Source organism: Raphanus sativus, chromosome 4 (genome assembly GCF_000801105.2).
Source record: "Raphanus sativus cultivar WK10039 chromosome 4, ASM80110v3, whole genome shotgun sequence".
Classification (NCBI taxonomy): domain Eukaryota; kingdom Viridiplantae; phylum Streptophyta; class Magnoliopsida; order Brassicales; family Brassicaceae; genus Raphanus; species Raphanus sativus.
The window spans coordinates 29,337,268-29,360,785 of record NC_079514.1 but is presented as its reverse complement, the minus strand read 5'-3'; the positions used below and the strand labels follow the sequence as shown (position 1 = coordinate 29,360,785).

Below are 23,518 nucleotides of genomic sequence, written 5' to 3'. Positions count from 1 at the left end.
TTCCTCTGTTCTTCTCATTCTTGACCTGATTTGTTTTTTTGATTATAAATCACAGAAAGTTTATATTTAAAAAAAAAACTATTAGATCTTTTTTTTTAAATGGGCTTGAACTGTGAAGTATAAAGTGCTGAAGAATAAAAAACAAAGACCATATAAAAGCGCACAATCAATTAAATTAAAAACATATAACTAAAATATTAAGCGTTTCAGGGTTTGCTTTGGTTGAACATCTTCCCCCTTTGAAGTTTGATCCCATCTTGCTGGCTAAGTGACCATAGTTAGGATTAGTGTCATAATATTTCCGTTCTCTTCTTTATGCAAGCGTCATCATGTCGACATTATTATTATTTTCTGCTTGCGAACAGTGGCAATTCCAAACCAGTGATGTTGCAGCATGTATGATAATATCTCGAGATTCTTACTAAGGTATAGGAACTGATTTTCTTAAGGATATGAACACACACTGTTGATTTGGTTACTATTATTATCCAACATTTGTTTACTCAAAATAACAAATGTCATGTTAAGGCTTAAAAGTCAAAACAGACCATGTCAAGTGAAAAAAATGGCAGAGGTGCTTACTCTTGATGTGTTAGGTTCTTCGTCCATTAGATCTGATGCATTGAACCCAATCTATGATTTGTCGGTCTCAGCATTGTTTTTTTTTGTTACTTGGTCTCAGCATTATTTAAATCATTAATTTTTAAAGACAATGTTTTTTTTCTTCTAAAATACCAATGAATTCAGTAAATAAACATCAAAAATTAAGATATAATTCATACTGAACGTATGAAATCCAATCAACTGCCGTTCTAAAATTTTTATTCCAAACTAGTGGTTCGTCCGCGCTCTGCACGGAAAATTTATATTTGTTAAATATTTTCACTCTATTTAAAAAGTTTTAGTTATATATATATCTATATATATTATGTATGAATTATTTGTAGTTGCTCGTTTTATTTTATTTTAATTATTTATTTCAGTTATTTAATGTAAAGATGTTCTACTTTAAGCTCGTTGTAATTAATAATATTTCTATAATTTGATTTTTGAGATATTTTTAGTGGACTGCATTCTACATTACTTTGGTAGTGTATATTTTCAATATGTTTATTTTATATCAATTCATGTACTTTTATTTATACTCATATATTTTTGTTACTTTTTTTGTATTTTTTTGTCCATGATTTTCAAATATTTGTAACAATATTGAATTTAGGTTTAAAGATATTTATATTTTTTTATATCTAGTTATATTGTTTTAATATTTTTTAAAAATATTTTTTGAATTAAGATAAATTCACGTCTTGATGAACCATGAAAAATAATATCTAGATTCTCTTAATTTGTATTCATATAGATTAGGGGAGTATTTTCAAAATTTATATTTATATTATATTATGTATTTTGGTTATATTATGCGATTCACTAATTTATTTCTTTAATTTGTTTGTATTTTTTCTTTTACATTTTTTAAAAAATGGTTATATTTTTTTTTTTGTTTTAACATTAAATTACAATTTCTCCAAGTTGAATTTGTAAAAAAGGAAATTTATCAATTAAATTCACTCATTTTTTTTTTTTTTTCATTGGTTTGAGTTGGATGAAACTGAAAATCATTATTATTAATAGATTTTCTTCATTTTTTCGTATGAAAATTTACTTCTTTTTTTTTAATTTCTGTATAATTAGATTATTTTATGTATTTTAAACAACTTAGTTATTTGTTAATTTTTTCACCAAGTTTAAGTTATATTATGTATTTTCATTAAATGTTTATTGTATTATTTGTGATATTTCATTATTTTTTACTCTCCAAATTGAAGTTCTTAAAAATCTAAAATGTATTACTTTTGCTGATGTTTTTATTATCTTCTTTAAGTTCGATTATCAGCTATTATTGAGTTGATTTACCCCCTTACCTGAATGTGAGGAGTGGTGAAAATACCTGTTATATATTTTAGAGTTTGCATAAAATTAAATATATTTGTATATAAATATTTTTATATCTTGATTTTTATTCAATAATATATTTTGTGCATTTTTTAATTTTTATGCCATTTATATAATTATAGTAATCGAAACCAAGTAAGATTTTATGTTGCGGTAGGCCATCCTTTATTGCTTGCCATGCTTTTGACTATGAGGAAAAGGGATCCCCTATTGAAGTGTATTTTTTTGTTGTGAATATTTTTTGGATTACTATGAACCGTATCATGTGGGTGTATTTGTAATGGGTGGTAAATTTGTTGTAAATGGTTTGGATTATAGGTTTTCATGCCTTATTATTTATAAATATATTTTTGATGATGAAAAAATAAACCAAGTAAAATTCAAATTCAAATTAGGTAAGAAAAATGTAGTGTTTTTGTTACGTTACAAAACAATAGTTTGGCTTAGAGTTGGTAATTGGTGTGTTGGCACTGATTGATGCAGTGAGGAATAACGTAGTATGTGAATTCATTTAAATAATCTTATTTGGTAGTTTAAATTCCTCTAATGCGCACATCATCATTTTCAAACGACAAATACTAATTGATTAGAATTTGTTAGGAGTGTTTCTTCCTAATCAAACCTTAAAAAAAAATCTGGATAGGAAGACAAAAAAAAAAACAGTCTTTTCCAAGGCAATTTCCTCTTCTTTGTGAAGTAACTTTTTGCGGACCTCAATGTCTCCTAACTTTTGGCATTAGTTTCTACAGAAACAGTCTTCATCTTTTTCTTTCTATTGCTTTCCTTTCTGAAGTAGTAATGCTTCTTTCCAGTATATTTTTATCAACTCTCTCATTAATAGCTGTGTTTGCTCTTTTTCCTTTATCCGTCCATCTTCTTCTATTCATATTCTCCTATGAAGTACATGGCCTTCACCTTCTCAGCTATCCCAAACAAAGCACTCTCTTGTACATTTTCCTTAGCAGTAGATTTTCTCTTTCTTTCTCCTCTTGGCCTCTCCCTCGTGTAGTTTCTTTCAGAAGAAGAATGCGTCTCATTCTTTGGAGGCATCTGATGATGCTGATGAGGATGAGTGCAGGCGAATGAAAGTAATAGCTGTTTGGGGTTGTACGAAGATGATCAGTAGAGAGAGAAGATCTTGAGCTACAAAGTGAGATATTAAGAGAAGCGAAGTTAGACTGAATGGTTACAGTCCTTGTAGTTGTAGTGGCTATAGCCGCCGGTTCAGATTGATGGAGGAGCCACTGGATGGTTTCACTGTCTGATGTATGTCCGTGTGAGCTGAAAGACATGCGCTACTCACAGAGCAGGCATATGCGGCACCGGCCTGCAAATTTGGTGTGTCTGTCCTCCGCTGAGGTTTGGTTTGGAGGTGATTTCTTAGAGAGAGTGTTAGGGTCGGAAGAAGCAGAGGAACTGGCAGAATATTTCAGCACTCATGGCACCGACCGGACATCCGTCTCTCAGGAATCTTCTGATAACGTAAGTGAAGTTTGCAAACCGAAAAGTTCTCTTTGAAGAAGGATGTTCAAGGTTTCATTCTCCCATTCTGCCTAAAAACCTTTAATACAAAAGAATAAAACAGTTACCAAAGAAACAAAAATGTGGAGGGTGTATCAAACATTGAAAGAAATACAAAAGCTTTTATGCTTACAGCTATATTTGGATGTGAGTGATTCTTTAGAAGCTTAACTTCCTTTGCCAGCCTCTGAAAATGATGAACCAAATTACGAAAGTCATAAATAAATCAGCTCATTGTAGAGAAAGAAATAACTAAGATTATGTGATGAAAGAGAAGTAGGAGGACAATATTAACAAAAAAAATGTATGTTTATTAGAAACTAAAATCCAGTCAATAAAACAACAATAACGCTAGAGTAAATACCAAAAAAATAGAAAGTGACTAAATAAACAATTTAATAAAATGTAGAACGAAGGAGCTTGGAGAGTAAAAACTCATCATAGGAATCAAACTTCAGGGACAAAGGGAAACTAAAAACAAATTATAGAGTACAATTACAGTATTCAAAATCAGAGACAGAGTTTTCAAATTAACCTGTTTGACGGTGTGAAATTCTCCGGAATCGAGATTAATGACAATTGGCTTCGATGTGGAGTGGAGTACACATATTGAAAGCAGATCAAGTATCAATAGAGACCTTTTCCTGGAGCCATTACGCAAATTGAGATCCTTTCCACACATAAATAAATGATAAACAACAGAGAACTCAGTCAGTTAGGAAGTAAGCACCATGAGCATAGCAAAAGAAAAAAAACAAAAAAAAACAAAAATTAAAGCAGGAGGTAATCAGTAAAAACCATCGTTTGTTTCATATTTGTTTTGTGTCATCAAACTCATCCTCGTCGTAGACATATTTTGTGTCATCAAACTCATCCTCGTCGTAGACATAAAATCATATAAGGTCGTTCCCAAAAGCCAAAATCCACTCAGAATAAACTATAAAAAAAACTGAGTTGGAAGAGAAATCAAGATCGAGATGGATATGAAGCAGGATGAATGATTAGAGAAAACAAATCGGCCGGAGAATCGAAGAAAGGCGCTTTATCGGACAGAAAGGCAGTGAGAGGACATTTTCTCGGAGATTTATAGTCGGAGCATCTATCGGTTAGGCTGGAAGCTGATGAGCCCAGTCGAATTCTTAAAAGTGGGAGGAATCTATTAAAACTCGTATTAAAGTGGGAGACTTAGTTCTTTTTATTATCGCTGCGCGTCAGCAGTGGCGTCAGAAAACTAAGTCTTCAATGACGGGATACAGCGAATAGGTGAAGCACAGGATAACTGATTTCACAGACGCTGCGGCAACCAACGGCCAGTAAAATGGACGCGGAATAAATCAGCGGCTATGGAAACACGGAAACAATTAGTTACGACAATCGCCGGCGGCAATTTTATATTGACGCTGCAACTAAACTTCTCTCTCCTGTTTGTTAATTCTCTGACGCCACCGCTGACACAGCGATAATAAAACGAACAGGGCTTAAAACTCGTATTAATGCAATCTGGAGACGTTACAGTGAGATAATCAGACGTTACAGTGAAATAATCCAGCCCGAAAATGACAGAAACCCAAACCAATAAACTCATTAATGACATGGACGAATGCTGCATTCTTACTGGTCGATTTTCCACTCTGACGTGGACACGTTCAGAGGCTCTTATATAGAGCTTTTAGTATAGTTTTGATTTTGATACTATCATAATCGAGCCAAATTTGTGAAAGAATAAATAGTGATTTTTTTACAAAGAATAAATAGTGAAAAAAGAATAAATAGTGAAATGTATGTTGTAATTAAAAATATTGTTCAAATGCTCATTCAAATAATAGAATTTTTATATTTTTATTTTAGTATCCCGCCCGTAGGACGGGTTACCCCTAGTATAAAAAAGAATAAGTCGTTCGTGACAAAAAAAAACGAATAAGTCTTTACAGAAATCTAAATATTTATCAATGTTTTGAAAACCGGACCGGACACCGACTCGGTGAAGCTACTGGTTGACTGGTTAGACCGGTTCAACAGGTCAAACCGGGTTTTTTATTTATATAAAAATATATATAATTATATATTTATACTATATAAACTTTACTTCTACATATAATACTTTCTCTATTCTTTTTTATTAACTCAAAATAAACAACAAACATAAATCTAATTAGTATGTAAACTAAAAATTTTTAAAAAACAAATGATTTACAGCTCAAACAATCATATTTATTTATTTTTACAACTAACATTTCAAATTTTAAGAATATGGTAAAATAAAAATAGTATATGAGAGTCAAAAATATATTTTCACATTTTTTCTTAGAACAATTAAATAGTGATAGTTGAACACTATTTATAAAATATTAAATTTTAGCTAGTAATAATTAAAAAAACTTAATTATATGTTAATTTTCAAGAACCGGGTTTTAAAATTAAATCGGATCACCGGTTTTACCGGGTTTCAGCCGGTTTTACTAGTTTTTATCAAATCCGGGTTTTAAACCGAACCGGACTCGGCTTCTTCAGCGAGTCACGGTCGAACCGGTTCGACCGGCCGATCCGGTTCGACCGGCCGATCCGATCCGGTTTTCAAAACATTCATCGCTCCAAAGAAATTGTCCCGGGGGACTCTAAAACATTTTTGAGCTGCCACTAGATTCTATCTTAATAAAAAAAAAATGCATCAATCGTAAATAGTCTATTATAAGAAAAATTCGCCACTATCTTGAAATAAAAAGGACTCCACTACACATGGCTTAGCCTTAGACAAATCTGCGGACCGGCCTTTAATCCTTACACAGCAGATACAAAGTATGGGCGCTTAAGTTTTAGTGTTGAGTTTTGTGTCCAAAAGCTTTGATGATATGAACAAGCAACTTGTCTCCTGTTATGTGTCTGACTCGTTGTATTAGTTCACTCCGCGAGATTCTCCTGTTCTGTTGTTATACAGAGCAACAATAAGAATGTGTGGAAATTTACCTAAAAATATCTAAATGGTTGAAGAAAGAAACACTTACTTGCTGATCTTTATAGTGTTTCTGAATGATGAGTATTTGGGAAATTGGGAAGGAGGTAGGAACTTGGATAATGCTTTGATCAATATAGGAAACGCCATCCATGGTGATCTCAATCTCTTCGGACTTCCTAAAAAAGTTAATTTTCATGTTAGAAACTAAATAAACAGAATCGAGAACAGAGGAACAAAAAAAAATAGAGGTTTTGTTTTTTTTTTACTTAAGGCCTGTTCGTTTGGTTGCCGCAGGTCCGGCGTCGGCGTCTGCGGCAATCATTATCGCCGAAAGCTTGTTCGTTTCATTGACGCCGGTACGTGTGTCTGCGTCTGCGTCTAAACGCCAGTACCTGCGTCAGACGCCGAGAAAATCCCGCGGTCGCGACTTATTTTCCGCGTCAACCTAACCTAATTACCATTTTACCCTTGACCTAATTTATTAATTACACAGAAAACCTAAGCTATTTGACGCAGCCGCTCTATCTTTCTTCCATTGACGCACCTGACGCTCTGATCTCTGACGAACGCCATAGCTCTCTCCCTCGATCTCCGGCGAACTCCGACATCTCAAGCTCTCTCTCTCGATCTCCGGCGAACTCCGAGCTCTCTCTCTCTCTCTCGATCCATCTCGCAGAGCTCTCTCTCTCTCAATCTCCGACATCTCAAGCTCTCTCTACTCCATACCCAGAACACCACAAGCTCTCTCTTCCATTCACATATCACCACCACGAGCTCTCTTCTCCCATACATGAAGACTTCGAGCTCTCTCTCTCTCCCCCGATAGACACAGACCTCGAGCTCTCTCTCGTTCTCTCGATCTCTTGAAGCTCATCTCATCTCACTCTCTGGTAAGCTCTCTCGATCTCTTGAAGCTCATCTCTGCGATTGCATTTTCTCTTGGTACACTTTCTTTGTTCAAGCTTCATAATGATAAACGCTCTTGTTTCTGGACTTGCTGCTTGTCGTCCCGACCAGATGTCACGTGCTATAACACTACCGGTGCGGTCCCTAAGTTACATCTCCCAAACGGCTGCTTAACTGGAACGATCAAAGCCAACAGTATCCTCTTCGAGCTGCGTCATCTTCGTCACCTCAATCTCTCTCCATCTCCAACGCATCTCGAGCTCTTTATCTCTCTCAAGCTCTCCATCTCGGTTCGTGAGTTCCTCTTACATAAAGCTCATGTCTTTGTTGGGTTTTGTTATTCATATGTTTGATGGGTTTCTCTTGTTTGGTGTTTGCAGGTCTCAAGCTTCTCTCACTCAAGCTTCTCTCACTCAAGCTTCTCTCACTCAAGCTCACTTTGTTTCTGGTAAGTTCAACAACGCAAGTGATGGTCTCTTGTGTTGTCTTTGCGTTTGGTTCTTCTGTTAAGTATATGTTCACCTAGCATGTCTTTTATTTTCTTTAGTATGATTCATTTGTTTAAAAACCAAACGGTTTCAAATTAACATGTTACACATCACAAACTTACACAGATGTCTAGATAAACTAACCTCACCGAGTAACATTGTCCCTTCATTAATGTTCTCATACTAAAGTTGATTCAGTATTAAACTTTTCTCTGCCTTTTTATTGTGGATGCAGATTTGCAGAGCTTTGACATACATTCATGGAGGAGTAGGAGTCTGCCACAGAGACATAAAACCACAGAATCTTCTGGTTCGTGTACTAAAGTTCAGATGTTAGTTAAAAAAACATTTATGGTCTATGTCCTGCTGCTTTATTAGTCTTGTGCTTCTCGTATAGGTTAATCCTCATACACATCAGGTCAAGCTCTGCGACTTTGGTAGCGCTAAAGTTCTGGTATGAGTTAAAAGATATGTTGATTCTGTTTTCATAGTGTAAACTGAACATAACCTTTTTTTATCTTTGGCACTTTGCTACAGGTGAAAGGCGAACCAAACATCTCATACATCTGTTCCTTGGACAGGTAATTTGATTGTCCTAATTATGTTTCCACCCTTTATTTTTTTATGAATCTTTGAAATGATGTCTGAAGTTGTGTTTTTTGTTAGTGGTGTTTTTTGTTATACGGTGAATATTATCACTAAGATAACTGTAACGTTAGGATTATTCTGATAGAAAAGTTACTTTATTGGTTGATGTTAAAGTTGTACAAATGTTATTCATTTGTACACTCTGCTTACTGGTTCTTTGATTTAGCTTTCTATGTTACAAAAGGTGTTTCATGTTCAAAATCATTTCTGTTTTTTGCAGGTCTCAAGCTCTCCCAAGCTTCTCTCACTCAAGGTCTCCCAAGCTCACTCTGTTTAATGCTGTTCCTCACTTTGAAGATGGCTAAAGATGTAAGGCTCTCTCATTTTCTTTAGTCTTGCCTCTTATACGTATGGAACTGCCTGGTTGTATGCTTTAGGTTGTGTGGAACTGTCTTTAGGTCTGTGTTTGAGAATATACTTATCTCTTGCCTGTTCTTTTGTGTTTAAGTTTTATTGAGAATTGATTGGTGTGTTTTAGACTTGGACTCCCGAGGAAACTAGGTATTTTTTTCAACTGTACGCGGAAGAGAGAAGAAAAGGAAATAAGAGTGCTACAGGCATGAATAAAGTAGGGAAAAAGAACATCATGGATGCATTTGAGCTGAGGTTTAAGAAGGGATTTTCAGATTGGAAGAAGGACTTTAAGAACAAGTACGACACCAGTAGGAAGAAATACATCAAGATCAAGGCGCTGACTCAAAACAGGACAGGGCTTGGTTATGACAGCATGGGAAGAATTCTCATGTCAGATTTTATCATATTTACTTCAGTATAATTTTTTTAATATGATTGATTATGATTATAAAGTAGTTTGATGTATTATTTTTATTTTTATTTAGCTTATGATTTATGACATCAAATATTTTTATATTTGACCATAAATTTATTACCAATCAAACATAATATTCTTATGGATGTAAATATATTTAAACTACATTTTATTTATTTAAAATATAATTTTACAAATTTTTAAAAATAAAATATGAATAAATGAAAATAGTCGCAGCGTCAACCAAACGAACAACCCATAACAGCGTCATGCGTCGGCGTCATGCGGCTGCGTCAATGTCCTGCGTCTTCGAAACGAACAACAATCGGCGTCAGCGTCGGCGTCGGCGTCAGCGTCGGCGGCAACCAAACGAACATCAGATAAACGAGTTTGACGCAGCCGCTGACGCTGACGCCGACGCCGACGCTGACGCTGAAACCGGCGGCAACCAAACGAACAGGCCTTTACTGTTGAAGTTAAATGGAGCTTTGATGCAGACAAGAAACTCAGGCAAGACATGTGTGTTCATGTGTGTGCTCCACACAATATACTTGCTCGGAGAAGCTAATCATCCACACCTGAATCAAACTCTGGAGAGCTCGGACAAGACTGAGTCGAGCCTCGTGGAACTATCTCTGATTTTCCAAGTATAACTCTAGAAAGCAGCAAGAATCTCATCCCATCTTCTGATTCAGCAGCTGAGTCCTTCAAACTAAAAATCAAGAAACACAAACAGCTAGTAAGACCACTGAAGAGAGACACTTTGTTTTCTGTACTGTAGCATCGGAATAAAAGCTTGAGAGTTTTGTAGTTTATACCTAGGGTTAAGAGAATGAGAGCTATGGTTGTGATATCATTTTCAAGATTCAAAGAGGATTTTTTTTTTTTGGTTTGGATAATAAAGCTATCGACTGAGGTATAGCATTTGGTAGTTTAGTGTCTTCTTTTTTTCTATCTTAATAGAAGTATTGAAATCCAGATTCAAAGATTACAAAAGACAATTTTCAACAAACCCAAATTCAAAGATTACAAAAAGACAATATGGAATCAAGCATTCTCTTGAAGACAAATCATAAATAACAATAACAACTGAAATTGCATAGGATAAGTTTTCATACGAAGTTGATATTGTAATAATTCTTCTTAATAAAATGATGGGTCAATTTGCTTAATATTCATAGCAGCACCATATATGAAGAATATAGCCATGCATGAAAAGCTGTGTCAATTTGATACAAAACTAGACAACGCTCTCCTTCTCCGCGAGTGAGAGATAATTAACACAACGTTGGATATCATACTATACTATATTTATCCAATATATAGTACAGAACAATTATTTTACAACATCAACTATTATGAAGAGGATGAAAAAAATAAAAAGGCTAAACCTAACCTATGTACTCTAAACCTAAACTATATACCCTAAACCAAAAATCAAAACCCAAACCATATACACTAAACCCTAAACCCAAACCATATACCATAAACCCAAACTTTAAACCCAAACCATATACCCAAACACTAAACCCTAAACCCAAACCATATACCCAAACACTAAACCCTACACCCAAACCATATACCCAAACACTAAACTCTAAACCCAAACCATATACCCTAAACCCAAATGTTAAACCCTAAACCCAAACCCAAATCATATACCCTAAACCCAAATCCTAAACCATAAACTCAAACTCTAAACCCTAAACCCAAACCATATATCCAAACCATATACCTTAAACCCAAACCCTAATCCTAAACCCTAAACCCTAAACCCAAACCTTTATCCATTTCGTGACTATGCTATACATATTATGGTATGGAATACTCGACATTCCCACAAACTTTGTATATATGAAATTCTCTAAAATTTCCTTAGAGAAAAAGATGATGAGTGGCGACAGTGTTGGAAAACAAAACAGTGTAACTGATCAAGTAGTGAGTAAGAAGAATTAGGAGGCAGAGAAGGAGATATAAATTACAAAAGAAGAGAAATAGAAATTTATCAGACTATACTGTAATTTAAAATAGTATAGATTCAAAATTGCGATTATGAAATATTATATAAAATTTATAAAATATATGTTTGTTTTGAAAATTTTAAAACATATTATGTGTAGAAAAAAGACTTGTTTTTATTATATAAACAACAAAATTATACAATTGTTTTTACAGAAATTGAAACTAATTAAGAATTGGAGGGGAAACCATATTTATAAAAAAAAAGAAAAAGAAAAAAAACCCCATTCAAGGGCAATATAGAAAATATTTCACAAATATCATAGCCTTTGCTTTGCTATGTACATGTTCTTCATTTTAATCCTACAATGTATATGTGATCAAATTTCCCTAAAATGATATTGTAATAACTTAAGAGTATAGACGCCGATGAACCCATCCAAAATCTTTAATTTAACAAAAAAAAATCAGAATTCTAAGTATATAGTATACTATATTTTGATCCGTTCGACCGAGTGGATGTCAATTTTCATTTTTATCTTTATTTGTACTAGATGTTATACATGATTTGCAATGTGTGTACTAATATAACATTTTGAGAAATAACAATGTGTTTAATTACATTGAATATATTTTTTTGCGTCTACGGTAAATTCGATAACTGATATTTATTGGACATCATATAAACAAATCCAAAATTTGTGTAATTATATTTATGTATAAGATAAATAGAAAATAAATTTTCTAAATTAAAAGTAAGAAAAATAGATAAATATTAGTTAGTATGGTATTAAAATTGATACATTAGTTATAACATTTGTAAGAAAATAAAAATATTGTAGGTAATTTATTCTAGATAATATTCGATTTGTATAGTTATATCCATAGTTTCAAAATAGAGAAAGTGTATGTATTGTAAAAATATTTTATAAATCAGGTTAGGAAAGATCATAACTGCATTGGCCGATTGTACATGTCAACTTAATTGATTCATGAGTATAATGTTTAATTTTAATTGTTTCTTGATTAACTTTCTAAATACTATTGTTATACTAAAGATTATGAAAATACTGAATATATGGATTTAAACTTGGTTAGCAAAATTTTCAAAAAAGTTTAGATTTTTTTTTGAAAATTTTAACTAGTTAAAATAGTTAGGAACGTGATCTAAAATATGTTAGAGCAATGGTTGAAGAATTTTCTAGCTAAGCTTCATAGCTTTTTGGCCTCAAGAGCAAAAAGATGAAGATGGCTTTTTCCGAAAATAGTACAACTCATATAACTAGTATAACTTGTAAACACATCTATAAGATATAATTGATTAAATATGACTATTGATTGATCGATTTGATATAAAGAAGAGAAAATTAGTTGATGGTTGAAATTTTTTTTTGATTTTGCTTTATGGTGAAAGAACTATTAGTGGAGAAAAGGGGGAAGAAGAGGAAGACGATTGAGTCGGATTTCAGATCTGAATCCAGGTTTAACTTTGGTTTCGGGAGAAAAAAAATGAAAATGCATTTTTTCATAAATTGTACAACTAGTACAACTAATAACCCCTAAAACATAATTTCATATTAGATTTTATAATTAGTACAACTAATATAACCTATCACAATGTGAAAGATAATATTATATTTTAAATAAAAAATAAGTATAATATTATAGAAAATTAACTAATCACAACATATTACAAGTTTAACCACCCAACGAATAATAGTTATTGGTGGCTGAGATTTACAAACACTATTTATAGATTTGGTGGCTAGGGTTTACAGTCAAGGTTTTGTGGCTATGGGATGCCTTTGTGGGTTGTCTTGACGAATCAACGAATGAACCTGTAGTCTGATCATGGACACATCAGCTTCGGTAAAATTCTATTCAGATTTGTCCGCCACAGTTATCTTTTGAGTGAGAAGTTTTGTTTCTCTTGTCATTTGTACAATTAAATAACCAATATAACTAATAAAATTATATACTTAGTTCAAATATACAAGTACAACTATCACAAATAACCAAGATAACTAATGAAATTGTATACTTAGTTCAAATGTACATGTACAACTATCACAACTAGTATAGCTGTATAACTATATAATTAGTACAACCGGTACAACTGTATAAATAATATAATGGATACAACTAATAAAATTAATTTTTAATACTAAACTAGAGATTGACCCGCTCGTCCGAGCGGGTGTTTATTTTCTTTTATAAGTAAATATGTTTTTATAATTAATGATATATATTTTAACATTCACCATATAATTAATTATATATTATTATGTTTCCAAAAATATGATGTGAATGCGATAATTTTTTTTTAAAATTGTCATTTGTATCACATTTTATTATAATTTTATTTATTTTATTAATTTGAGCTCGAGTTTTAAATTAGAGAATATGTTCCATTTTTGATTATTATTTGTATGGGTAATTTATATGTTAATAAATTTGGTACTTTCATGTATAATTAAATTTTAAATTATTTGCAAACACATAATGAATTAATTGTGTACAATTTTTATTATATTTTAATATTTAAAAATCATGTACACTAACAATCATGTACACTAATAAATTAGGTTACAATAGGATTAGTTATTTTGGTTTATAAAATGAAAATTTTGGTCTTAAATAAATATGTATTTGAATTAATTAATATACATTCCTTTTAGATTAAATCATCATGATAAACAGAGTATTCTTATTTCTAAGCTAAGCCAAACATGTTTTGCAAGTTTAAATGTAGATTGTGTTAGTTCTATTCTTAGAAAATAGAAATTTTTTTTATGAATGTTATTAATGTTTAGAATCGATGAATATCTAATGATAATAACTACCCGAAGTTACTATTTTCAATATATTTTCAATCCGGCATGCTAGATGAGTCATAATATATACCATGATATTAACCATACTCGGTTCATAACAAAAACCGAGTACACAAAAATATAAATGTAAATATTGGGTCGAATTTCCATGGTTATGTATTAACACAATTTGTTTTTTTTATGTAGTGAACCGAACTATTTATAATTTGGTTTTGATTCTGTAGACCAAAATTTAACCAAAGAATATTTTGTACCGAAACATTTTGTTTTGATTTCTGCAGACCAAATTAAACTGAGACATATTTGTTAAAAAAAAAAAATTGAACACCAAGCATATTTGTTAAAAAAACCACGTGATATTAGGTAGAGTTAGTTAATTTGTTAACATTGTGTATAATATAAACCCAATGACACTCCATGGTAAATATTAAGGAAAGGTATAGTCAACCAAGCAGCGGCTAGAAAAGTTATGACGGCTAGGGCGAACTCGGGCGACTTAGGGTTTGTGGGTGAGGGGGAACGAGATGCTACCATGGAGGAGATTGGAGAGAAGGGAAGACCGCCAGGAGAGCCACCGGATGCTCCGGGTTCGTGGGTAAGGAAAGTAATTGGAAGTAACGTGGGAGGGAGACCGGTCCCGGAGGAGGTTGTGACGGAAGAGTTTGTGGAGTCGAGATTGACGTTGGAATTTCCGAATGGAGAGGATGGAGAGCCGGTGATAACGATAGGGGAAGAGGTACTGACGGCGATGAACGGTTTGTGGAAGAGATGCATGATTGTTAAGGTGTTGGGGAGAAACGTGCCTTTGTTAAGCTTGACTCGGAAACTAAAGGAATTATGGAAACCTAAGGGTGCTATGTTTGTGATGGATCTCCCTAGACACTTCTTTATGGTGCGCTTTGAGCTGGAGGAGGAGTATATGGCCGCTCTAGTAGGGGGACCATGGAGGGCATTCGGGAGCTACCTTATGGTGCAAGCATGGTCTCCTGAATTTGACCCGTTGAAAGACGAGATAGTCACGACGCCGGTTTGGGTTCGTTTATCGGATATCCCGGTGAACTTTTACCATAAAACAATCCTGATGGGGATAGCGAAAGGGTTAGGTCGTCCTATCAAAGTAGACTTGACAACTCTAAACTTGGAGAGGGCCAGATTCGCGAGAATTTGCGTAGAGATCAACTTACATAAACCTTTGAAGGGAACAGTGATGATAAATGGGGAGAGATACTTTGTTTCATACGAGGGGATCTCAGCTATCTGTTCAACTTGTGGGATGTATGGACATATGGTGCATTCGTGCCCACGCAATGTCGTGGAGAGAGCTATGGTACCTGTGACGAATTCACAGAACAGGGGCCTTGCAAATGCCGATGCCGAAGCCATAGGGACTGAGGTGGGATTTACCATGGTGAGGCAGACAAGAAGAACAAATGAGCAACAGAGAAGCACAGGAGACTCCATGCGTAGTAATGAGGGGAGAACTATGCTTGGGAATAAAACAAGAGAAGTACGTAAGGTGGTAGTGGAGAAGGAAGTATGTGTGTCGAATAGGTTTGGGAGTTTAGGTGAGGAAGAAGTAACGGGAACTCGAGGAGATGAGAAGGGAGGAAGTGAGAATAAGGAGAATGAGAACATGGAGAACATACGGTTGGGTGCTTCAAGCGAGACGAATTTGAAACCGATTACCTTTGGTGAAATGGGGAACAAAGGAAATCAGTCTTTAAACCGTGTGGGCCAAAAAGAGAAGAGGACAAGCAATCTGAGAAATTCAAATGTTCAAAAGCCCAAAGTAAAAGCTATTGGGCCAACGCGCGGACTTGTCTTTGGCCCAACAAGTAGTGAGATCGACATGTCGGTGAACGGGAAGCGCCTACGAGTTGAGAGGGGAAGCGCAGGCAGACCAGGTGGTGTCTACGCCGGAGTTAGAGAATCAGATGATAAGGAGGGTACTCCTGTTATTACTGGTGAACAGAGTAGCGCAGAAAGAGATGTCTCGTCTACTGATGATATGGAGCCTCGAGTGGATCAAGCGGGAGAGGTCCCGAAGAATATGGAGGCATAACGAGTTGCCCCGGGAATTCAGACTACAAGTTATATAGTCCTGATGAAGTGCATTTTATGGAATTGCCGGGGGGCAAATAAACCTAAATTCCGTAGATCGATTAGATACTTGGTGAAGAAGTTCAGTACAGATATTCTTGCAGTTTTTGAAACGCATGCGGGTGGAGAAGCTGCAAGTCGGATCTGCAGGGGCCTGGGCTTTGAGAATTCGTTTAAAGTTGATGCGTGTGGTCAGAGTGGTGGACTGTGGCTACTGTGGAGGTCAGAGATAGGAGAACTCGTGGTTGTGGAGTCTTCTGATCAGTTTATCCACGCGAAGATAGGGAGTGGAGTAGAAGTAATCAATCTGATTGTTGTGTATGCAGCTCCTACGCCAAGCCGACGGAGGGGATTATGGGCTACTTTGAAGGAGGTAATCAGAAATGCTGTTGGTCCGGTGTTTATCGGAGGAGATTTTAATACGATTGTGAGGTTGGATGAAAGAAGTGGTGGGAATGGGAGATTGTCTGAGGACTCTCTAACATTTGGAGATTGGATTAATGAGATGTCACTGATTGATATGGGCTTTAGTGGCAATCAATTTACATGGAAGAGAGGAAAAACAGAGAGTACCTTTGTGGCTAAGCGGCTGGACAGAGTATTATGTTGTGCTACCTCTAGACTTAAGTGGCAGGAAGCAAGAGTCTCGCACTTGCCGTTCTTGGCGTCTGACCATGCTCCACTATACTTACAGCTAACGCCAGGGGTACAGGGGAATGCGTGTAGACGGCCATTTCGTTTTGAGGCGGCATGGATGCAGCATGGAGAGTTTAAAGCTCTGTTAGAGGCTTCATGGGATCGAGAGATTGATACTAGAGAAGCTCTAATGCGGTTAGAGTTAAAACTTCGAAAATGGAATAAGGAAGTGTTTGGAAATGTTCAAAAGAAGAAGGAAAGTTTGGCTTCGGGGATTAAAGAAGTTCAAGAGCTTATTGAGCAGAACCCTACGGATGAGCTGTTGGTAAAGGAGGGGGAGTTACTGAAAGAATTTGAAATAGTGCTTGAACAAGAAGAACTCATTTGGTTCCAAAAATCGCGTGAGAAGTGGGTAGCTCATGGAGATAGAAACACGAACTTCTTTCATATGTCGACAGTTATACGAAGGAGGCGTAACCGAGTTGAAGCGTTGAAGAAAGATGAACATCACTGGGTAACAGATGCCAAGGAACTCGAAGCATTGGCAGTAAATTATTTCAAGAGATTATACTCGTTAGAAGATGTCGAAATGGAATCAACAAGGTTATCGGGGAGGGGTTTTGTGAGGCTGACTAATCAAGATTATGAGATCTTGAACAGATCCTTCTCTGGAGCGGAAGTGGAGAAAGCTGTGAGAGCCATGGGAAGTTTCAAAGCTCCAGGCCCTGATGGGTTTCAGCCTATCTTCTATCAAAGATGCTGGGATACAGTGGGGGAATCAGTGATACGGTTTGTCCACCTATTCTTTCAAACCGGTAAGCTACCGGAAGGCACAAATGATGCACTTGTTGTGCTGATCCCGAAAGTGACAAAGCCAGAGAGTATCACTCAGTTCCGCCCGATCAGCTTATGTAACGTGTTGTTCAAGACTATTACAAAAGCTATTGTTGGAAGACTGAAGGGGATGATGACTAAGTTGATCGGCCCTGCTCAGTCTAGTTTTATACCGGGCAGATTGAGTGCTGACAACATTGTAGTGGTTCAGGAGGCAGTCCACTCTATGCGAAGAAAGGAAGGAAAGAAGGGCTGGATGTTATTAAAACTTGACTTGGAGAAAGCGTATGACAGAGTGCGGTGGGATTTTCTGGAAGATACTCTCCAAGCAGCGGGTTTGTCGCAGGTTTGGGTTGGAAGGATTATGGAGTGTGTCTCTGGTCCCTCAATGAATATTTTATGGAATGGTGAGAAGTCAGAACCGTTTAAGCCTGCAAGAGGACTCAGACAAGGGGACCCTTTGTCCCCGTATCTATTTGTTCTGTGCATGGAGAGGCTATGTCATTTGATTGAGGGAGCAGTCGAAGAGAAGAAGTGGAAACCTATACGTTTGTCAAGAGGTGGACCGCAACTTTCTCATATCTGTTTTGCTGATGATCTGATACTCTTTGCCGAAGCTTCAGTATCACAAGTGCGCGTGATCAGAGGTGTATTGGAGAGGTTCTGTAAAGCATCTGGTCAGAAGGTAAGCCTCCCGAAGTCTAAGATCTTTTTCTCTAAGAATGTGTCTAGAGAAAAAGGGGAGCAAATAAGTAGAGAGAGTGGGATTGCATCAACTAGAGAACTTGGAAAATATTTGGGAATGCCGATTCTCCAAAAGAGAATTAATAAAGACACCTTTGAGGAGGTTCTGGAGAAGGTCGCTTCACGGTTAGCAGGGTGGAAGAAGCAGACGCTTAGCTTGGCAGGAAGGGTGACGTTGACTAAAGCCGTTTTATCTTCAATACCGGTGCACTCGATGAGTACAATATGTCTGCCTGCTAGTACACTTGAGAAGCTCGACAGTTTATCGCGAGGCTTCGTGTGGGGCAATGGACAACACTTGGTGGCTTGGGGAAAAATCTGTAAGCCAAAAACTGAGGGAGGACTTGGGATAAGAAAGTCGAAAGATATAAATAAGGCACTGATTGCTAAGGTGGGATGGCGTCTGTTGGATGATAAGGAGAGTCTATGGGCTAAGGTTCTTAGAAGCAAGTACAAGGTGGGAGAGATTCATGAGCTATCCTCGATGTCAGTGGGAAAGACTGTCTCATCTACCTGGAGGAGTGTAGTAATGGGGATTAGAGAAGTGATCTTAATCGGCCATAGTTGGGTGATTGGCAGTGGTCGCAAGATCAAGTTTTGGACTGATAGATGGATCTCAAATCAACCTCTTATAGCAGGTGTAATTGCAGATCTCCCGGAGAGGTATGAGAACATAACGGCAAGAGATCTATGGAGGGAAGAAGGAGGCTGGGACCTGGCACAAATAGCTCCATTTGTGACAGAGGAAACACGGCTTCAACTTGCAGCAGTAGTGGTAAACAGTGTTACTGAAGCGAAGGATTGTTTGGCTTGGGGAGGCACTTCTAATGGAAAATTTACTGTGAAATCTGCTTATGAATTGATTACTCGGGATGATGCTCCAAGACCACATATGGGAAGTTTCTTCAAGAGTATGTGGCGTGTAGTTGCTCCTGAGAGAGTGAAGATTTTTCTCTGGTTAGTGGGGAATCAGGCTATCATGACCAATGCGGAGAGATATAGGAGGCATCTCAGTGGGACAGATGTGTGTCAAGTCTGCAAAGGAGGGATCGAAACAATACTACATGTACTCCGTGATTGCCCTGCGATGGAGGGGATATGGAGTAGAACTGTTCAAGCCACAAAGAGACAGGCTTTTTTCTCGATGCCTTTGTTTGAATGGATCTATAGAAATCTGAGTGATCACGATGTGAGAGATGGGATTCCTTGGGCAACTACATTCGCATTGGGTGTCTGGTGGGGTTGGAAGTGGAGATGCGGGAATGTATTTGGAGATACACGGCTTTGGAGGGACAGAGTGCAGTTCCTACGGAACCTAGCTCAGGAAGTGATATCAGTTGCGGAGAAGGAAAAAAATGGCTTGGAGAGGAGTAATAGAGTGGAAATATTGATAGGTTGGACACCTCCGCGAGTGGGATGGATGAAGATGAACACTGATGGGGCGTCTCAGGGTAATCCGGGGACGGCGTCCGGTACAACTGTATAAATAATACAATGGATACAACTAATAAAATTAGTACAACCGGTACAACTGTATAAATAATATAATGGATACAACTAATAAAATTAATTTTTAATACTAAACTAGAGATTGACCCGCTCGTCCGAGCGGGTGTTTATTTTCTTTTATAAGTAAATATGTTTTTATAATTAATGATATATATTTTAACATTCACCATATAATTAATTATATATTATTATGTTTCCAAAAATATGATGTGAATGCGATAATTTTTTTTTAAAATTGTCATTTGTATCACATTTTATTATAATTTTATTTATTTTATTAATTTGAGCTCGAGTTTTAAATTAGAGAATATGTTCCATTTTTGAATATTATTTGTATGGGTAATTTATATGTTAATAAATTTGGTACTTTCATGTATAATTAAATTTTAAATTATTTGCAAACACATAATGAATTAATTGTGTACAATTTTTATTATATTTTAATATTTAAAAATCATGTACACTAACAATCATGTACACTAATAAATTAGGTTACAATAGGATTAGTTATTTTGGTTTATAAAATGAAAATTTTGGTCTTAAATAAATATGTATTTGAATTAATTAATATACATTCCTTTTAGATTAAATCATCATGATAAACAGAGTATTCTTATTTCTAAGCTAAGCCAAACATGTTTTGCAAGTTTAAATGTAGATTGTGTTAGTTCTATTCTTAGAAAATAGAAATTTTTTTTATGATATTAATGTTTAGAATCGATGAATATCTAATGATAATAACTACCCGAAGTTACTATTTTCAATATATTTTCAATCCGGCATGCTAGATGAGTCATAATATATACCATGATATTAACCATACTCGGTTCATAACAAAAACCGAGTACACAAAAATATAAATGTAAATATTGGGTCGAATTTCCATGGTTATGTATTAACACAATTTGTTTTTTTTATGTAGTGAACCGAACTATTTATAATTTGGTTTTGATTCTGTAGACCAAAATTTAACCAAAGAATATTTTGTACCGAAACATTTTGTTTTGATTTCTGCAGACCAAATTAAACTGAGGCATATTTGTTAAAAAAAAAAAATTGAACACCAAGCATCTATCTTATTAAAAGAGAAGTACCCATTTAAAAATACCCCTTAGTTTTCACTTTTATTTACACTTTATGCCACTGTAGTATTAATTAAGCTTCCTATTTTTATGATTGTCTTTTTCACTTTAGTTAATGTGTTTTCCAAAATTAAATACATAATTAAATAATACTTTCTATTTTAATGCTTTATCTTTTTCACTTATATTAATGTGTTTTCCAAAATTAAATTTGAATTAAATACACTTCATTAACTTCTCCACTAAATCAATGTCAAATTAAAAAAATTACATTTTTATTGGACAAACAATTCATAGAAATTATAGTATCAACATTTTTTATTTAACGAATCTGAACGAAAAATATTACCAAATTTGAACCGAAACTAGATAATATCCAAACGGATTTACCATTTTAGTATCTAAAGAACCATAACTAAACCTGATCTGAATGAAATATTTCAGATATTCGAATGTATTTAAATCATATTTATATAGTTCAATATGTTAGCTATTTTTAGAGTTAATATCCAAGATATAAGCTATTTCAAAGTTGTTTAAAATATTTGAAATATAAAAAATAGTCAAAAGTAAACATCTAAAGTAGATAAACAATTATCAAAACACCAAAAATACTTAAAATATATATTTATTCTCCATCCAAATATTCAAGTTAAACATATTTTAAATTTTAAATTTAGGTACTTTGGCTTACATTACTCAAATTTACATGTTATATTATTTTTATTTTTAGATTTAGGGATATTTAAAGATATATAAATTTTGAAAATTTAAAAATAGTTAAAACGGGTTATCAAACCCGTAAAGATCCGAATCAAACCGGAACCAAAAATTTATAAATACACGAACAAAGCTAGAATCTTTAAACTCGAAAATCTCAAACCCGAATAGATTTTAACCGAATTCGAGTGGGTACCCAAATATCCACCCATAACTTAGTTAATATAAAATGATCAAATATTATAAATATACTATTTTGTATAAATAAATCAAAACTAAAATTGAAAATTAATATCCGTGCGGTCGCACGGGTCAATTTCTAGTATTTGTTAAAAAAACCACGTGATATTAGGTAGAGTTAGTTAATTTGTTAACATTGTGTATAATATAAACCCAATGACACTCCATGGTAAATATTAAGGAAAGGTAGAATTAATTACTAATTGTAGTTAGGGGTATTCAATCCGGTAAAACCGAACCAATTAAAACCGAACCGAACTGAAATATAAAAAGTGGTTTGGTAGTACCGAATATACCGAATATATGTTATTTTTAAGAAACCACGGTATATGGATATGGTTTGGTATATAAACCGAGAATATACCGAACAAACCGATCAATTAAAATATAGTAGTATGGTTATATGTAAATGATGTAATATAAGAAACAATAAACACGTAATTTATTTTACTGATATGATATTCATACTTAAATTTTTTATTTTAGTAGTTTAATATTTTATTTAAAGTTAAGTTTTTTATATCAAATTAAACAAAACATATTTTTATTTACTTTTTGGTTAAAAAATATGTGTGCTAATATTAAGTTATTTGATATGGATTACTAATTTTTCTTTATTCTGTAAAAACTATTATTATTATTAAGTTAATACTTTTACTAATTGTTTAAATAGTAAAATAAAAACATAAAATAGTCTATTTAAAATCTGGAACATTTACATGTTATATTAAAGCTGATATCTAATCATATAAAGTAAAGTTATAAAATATTTTCAAAAATAAATATATTTATGGTTTTTAGTATAAAACCGAATATACTGAAAACCGACAGTATATAAACCGAACCAAAGTAAATATGGTTTAAATATGGTATCTATTTTTTATAAACCGAAATACCGAAAACCCCTAAAAACCGAACCGAAACCGAACTGATATCTGGATTGAACACCCCCTAATTGTAGTACATAATGTCCGGTTTAGAAAGATTCTAAAATGTACAAATTTTTTTACATATATTAGTTTTGGCTTTTAGGTTATTCATATGTGAATTTGCTAATGGATTATATAAACTTTTGATTCAATTTCATTTTAACTGATTTCATGTGTATATTAAATTTTGGTTAGAGAGTGGAGATGGTTAGATATAAAATAGTAATATACTCAGTTATATGTTAATAAAAAAAATGAATTTCATTTGAAATGTTGTAAATAAACGGAATGGGCTTTACAAGTGTAAGGCCTACGTAAATGAGTTGGACAAATAACAAAATCTATTGAATTAAAATCAGTGGCAGTGTATTGTAAATAATGAGAAGAAGTCAGGGTAATTTCCCATTTGTACTTCACTAATTAATAGGATAGATAATTAAATAAATTTGGGCCGGGTTTTAGATACATGGGTTTGGGTTTAATTATATCTGGTTGGATTGGTAAATAATTTAAAGTTTTCAGGTTTTAGGGACATTTTGCTTAATTATTTTCCATATTAAATTTAAATCAAAAAGAAAATGAAATGAAAAGAAGTTTGTAATAGATTTTTTATACCCAAGTGGGTCATATGATAGCATTTGATCCTCCAGTATCCTTGTTCTTGTCTTTGTCTGCACGTGCCAGACAATAAAA

The 23,518-nt window shown here is 34.3% G+C and overlaps 1 protein-coding gene and 1 pseudogene across 1 annotated transcript; one reads left to right on the top strand and one right to left on the bottom strand.

Annotated features, from left to right (window-relative positions):
* Window positions 1-6,144: 6,144 nt before the first annotated feature.
* On the bottom strand, window positions 6,145-11,029 carry LOC130511272 (probable inactive poly [ADP-ribose] polymerase SRO5; annotated as a pseudogene).
* Window positions 11,030-14,500: 3,471 nt separating this feature from the next.
* Window positions 14,501-16,093, top strand: LOC130511271 (uncharacterized). Its single transcript, XM_057008185.1, has one exon. It carries the CDS (start codon window positions 14,501-14,503, stop codon window positions 16,091-16,093), a length of 1,593 nt encoding a protein of 530 aa, XP_056864165.1.
* The last annotated feature ends 7,425 nt before the right edge of the window (window positions 16,094-23,518 follow it).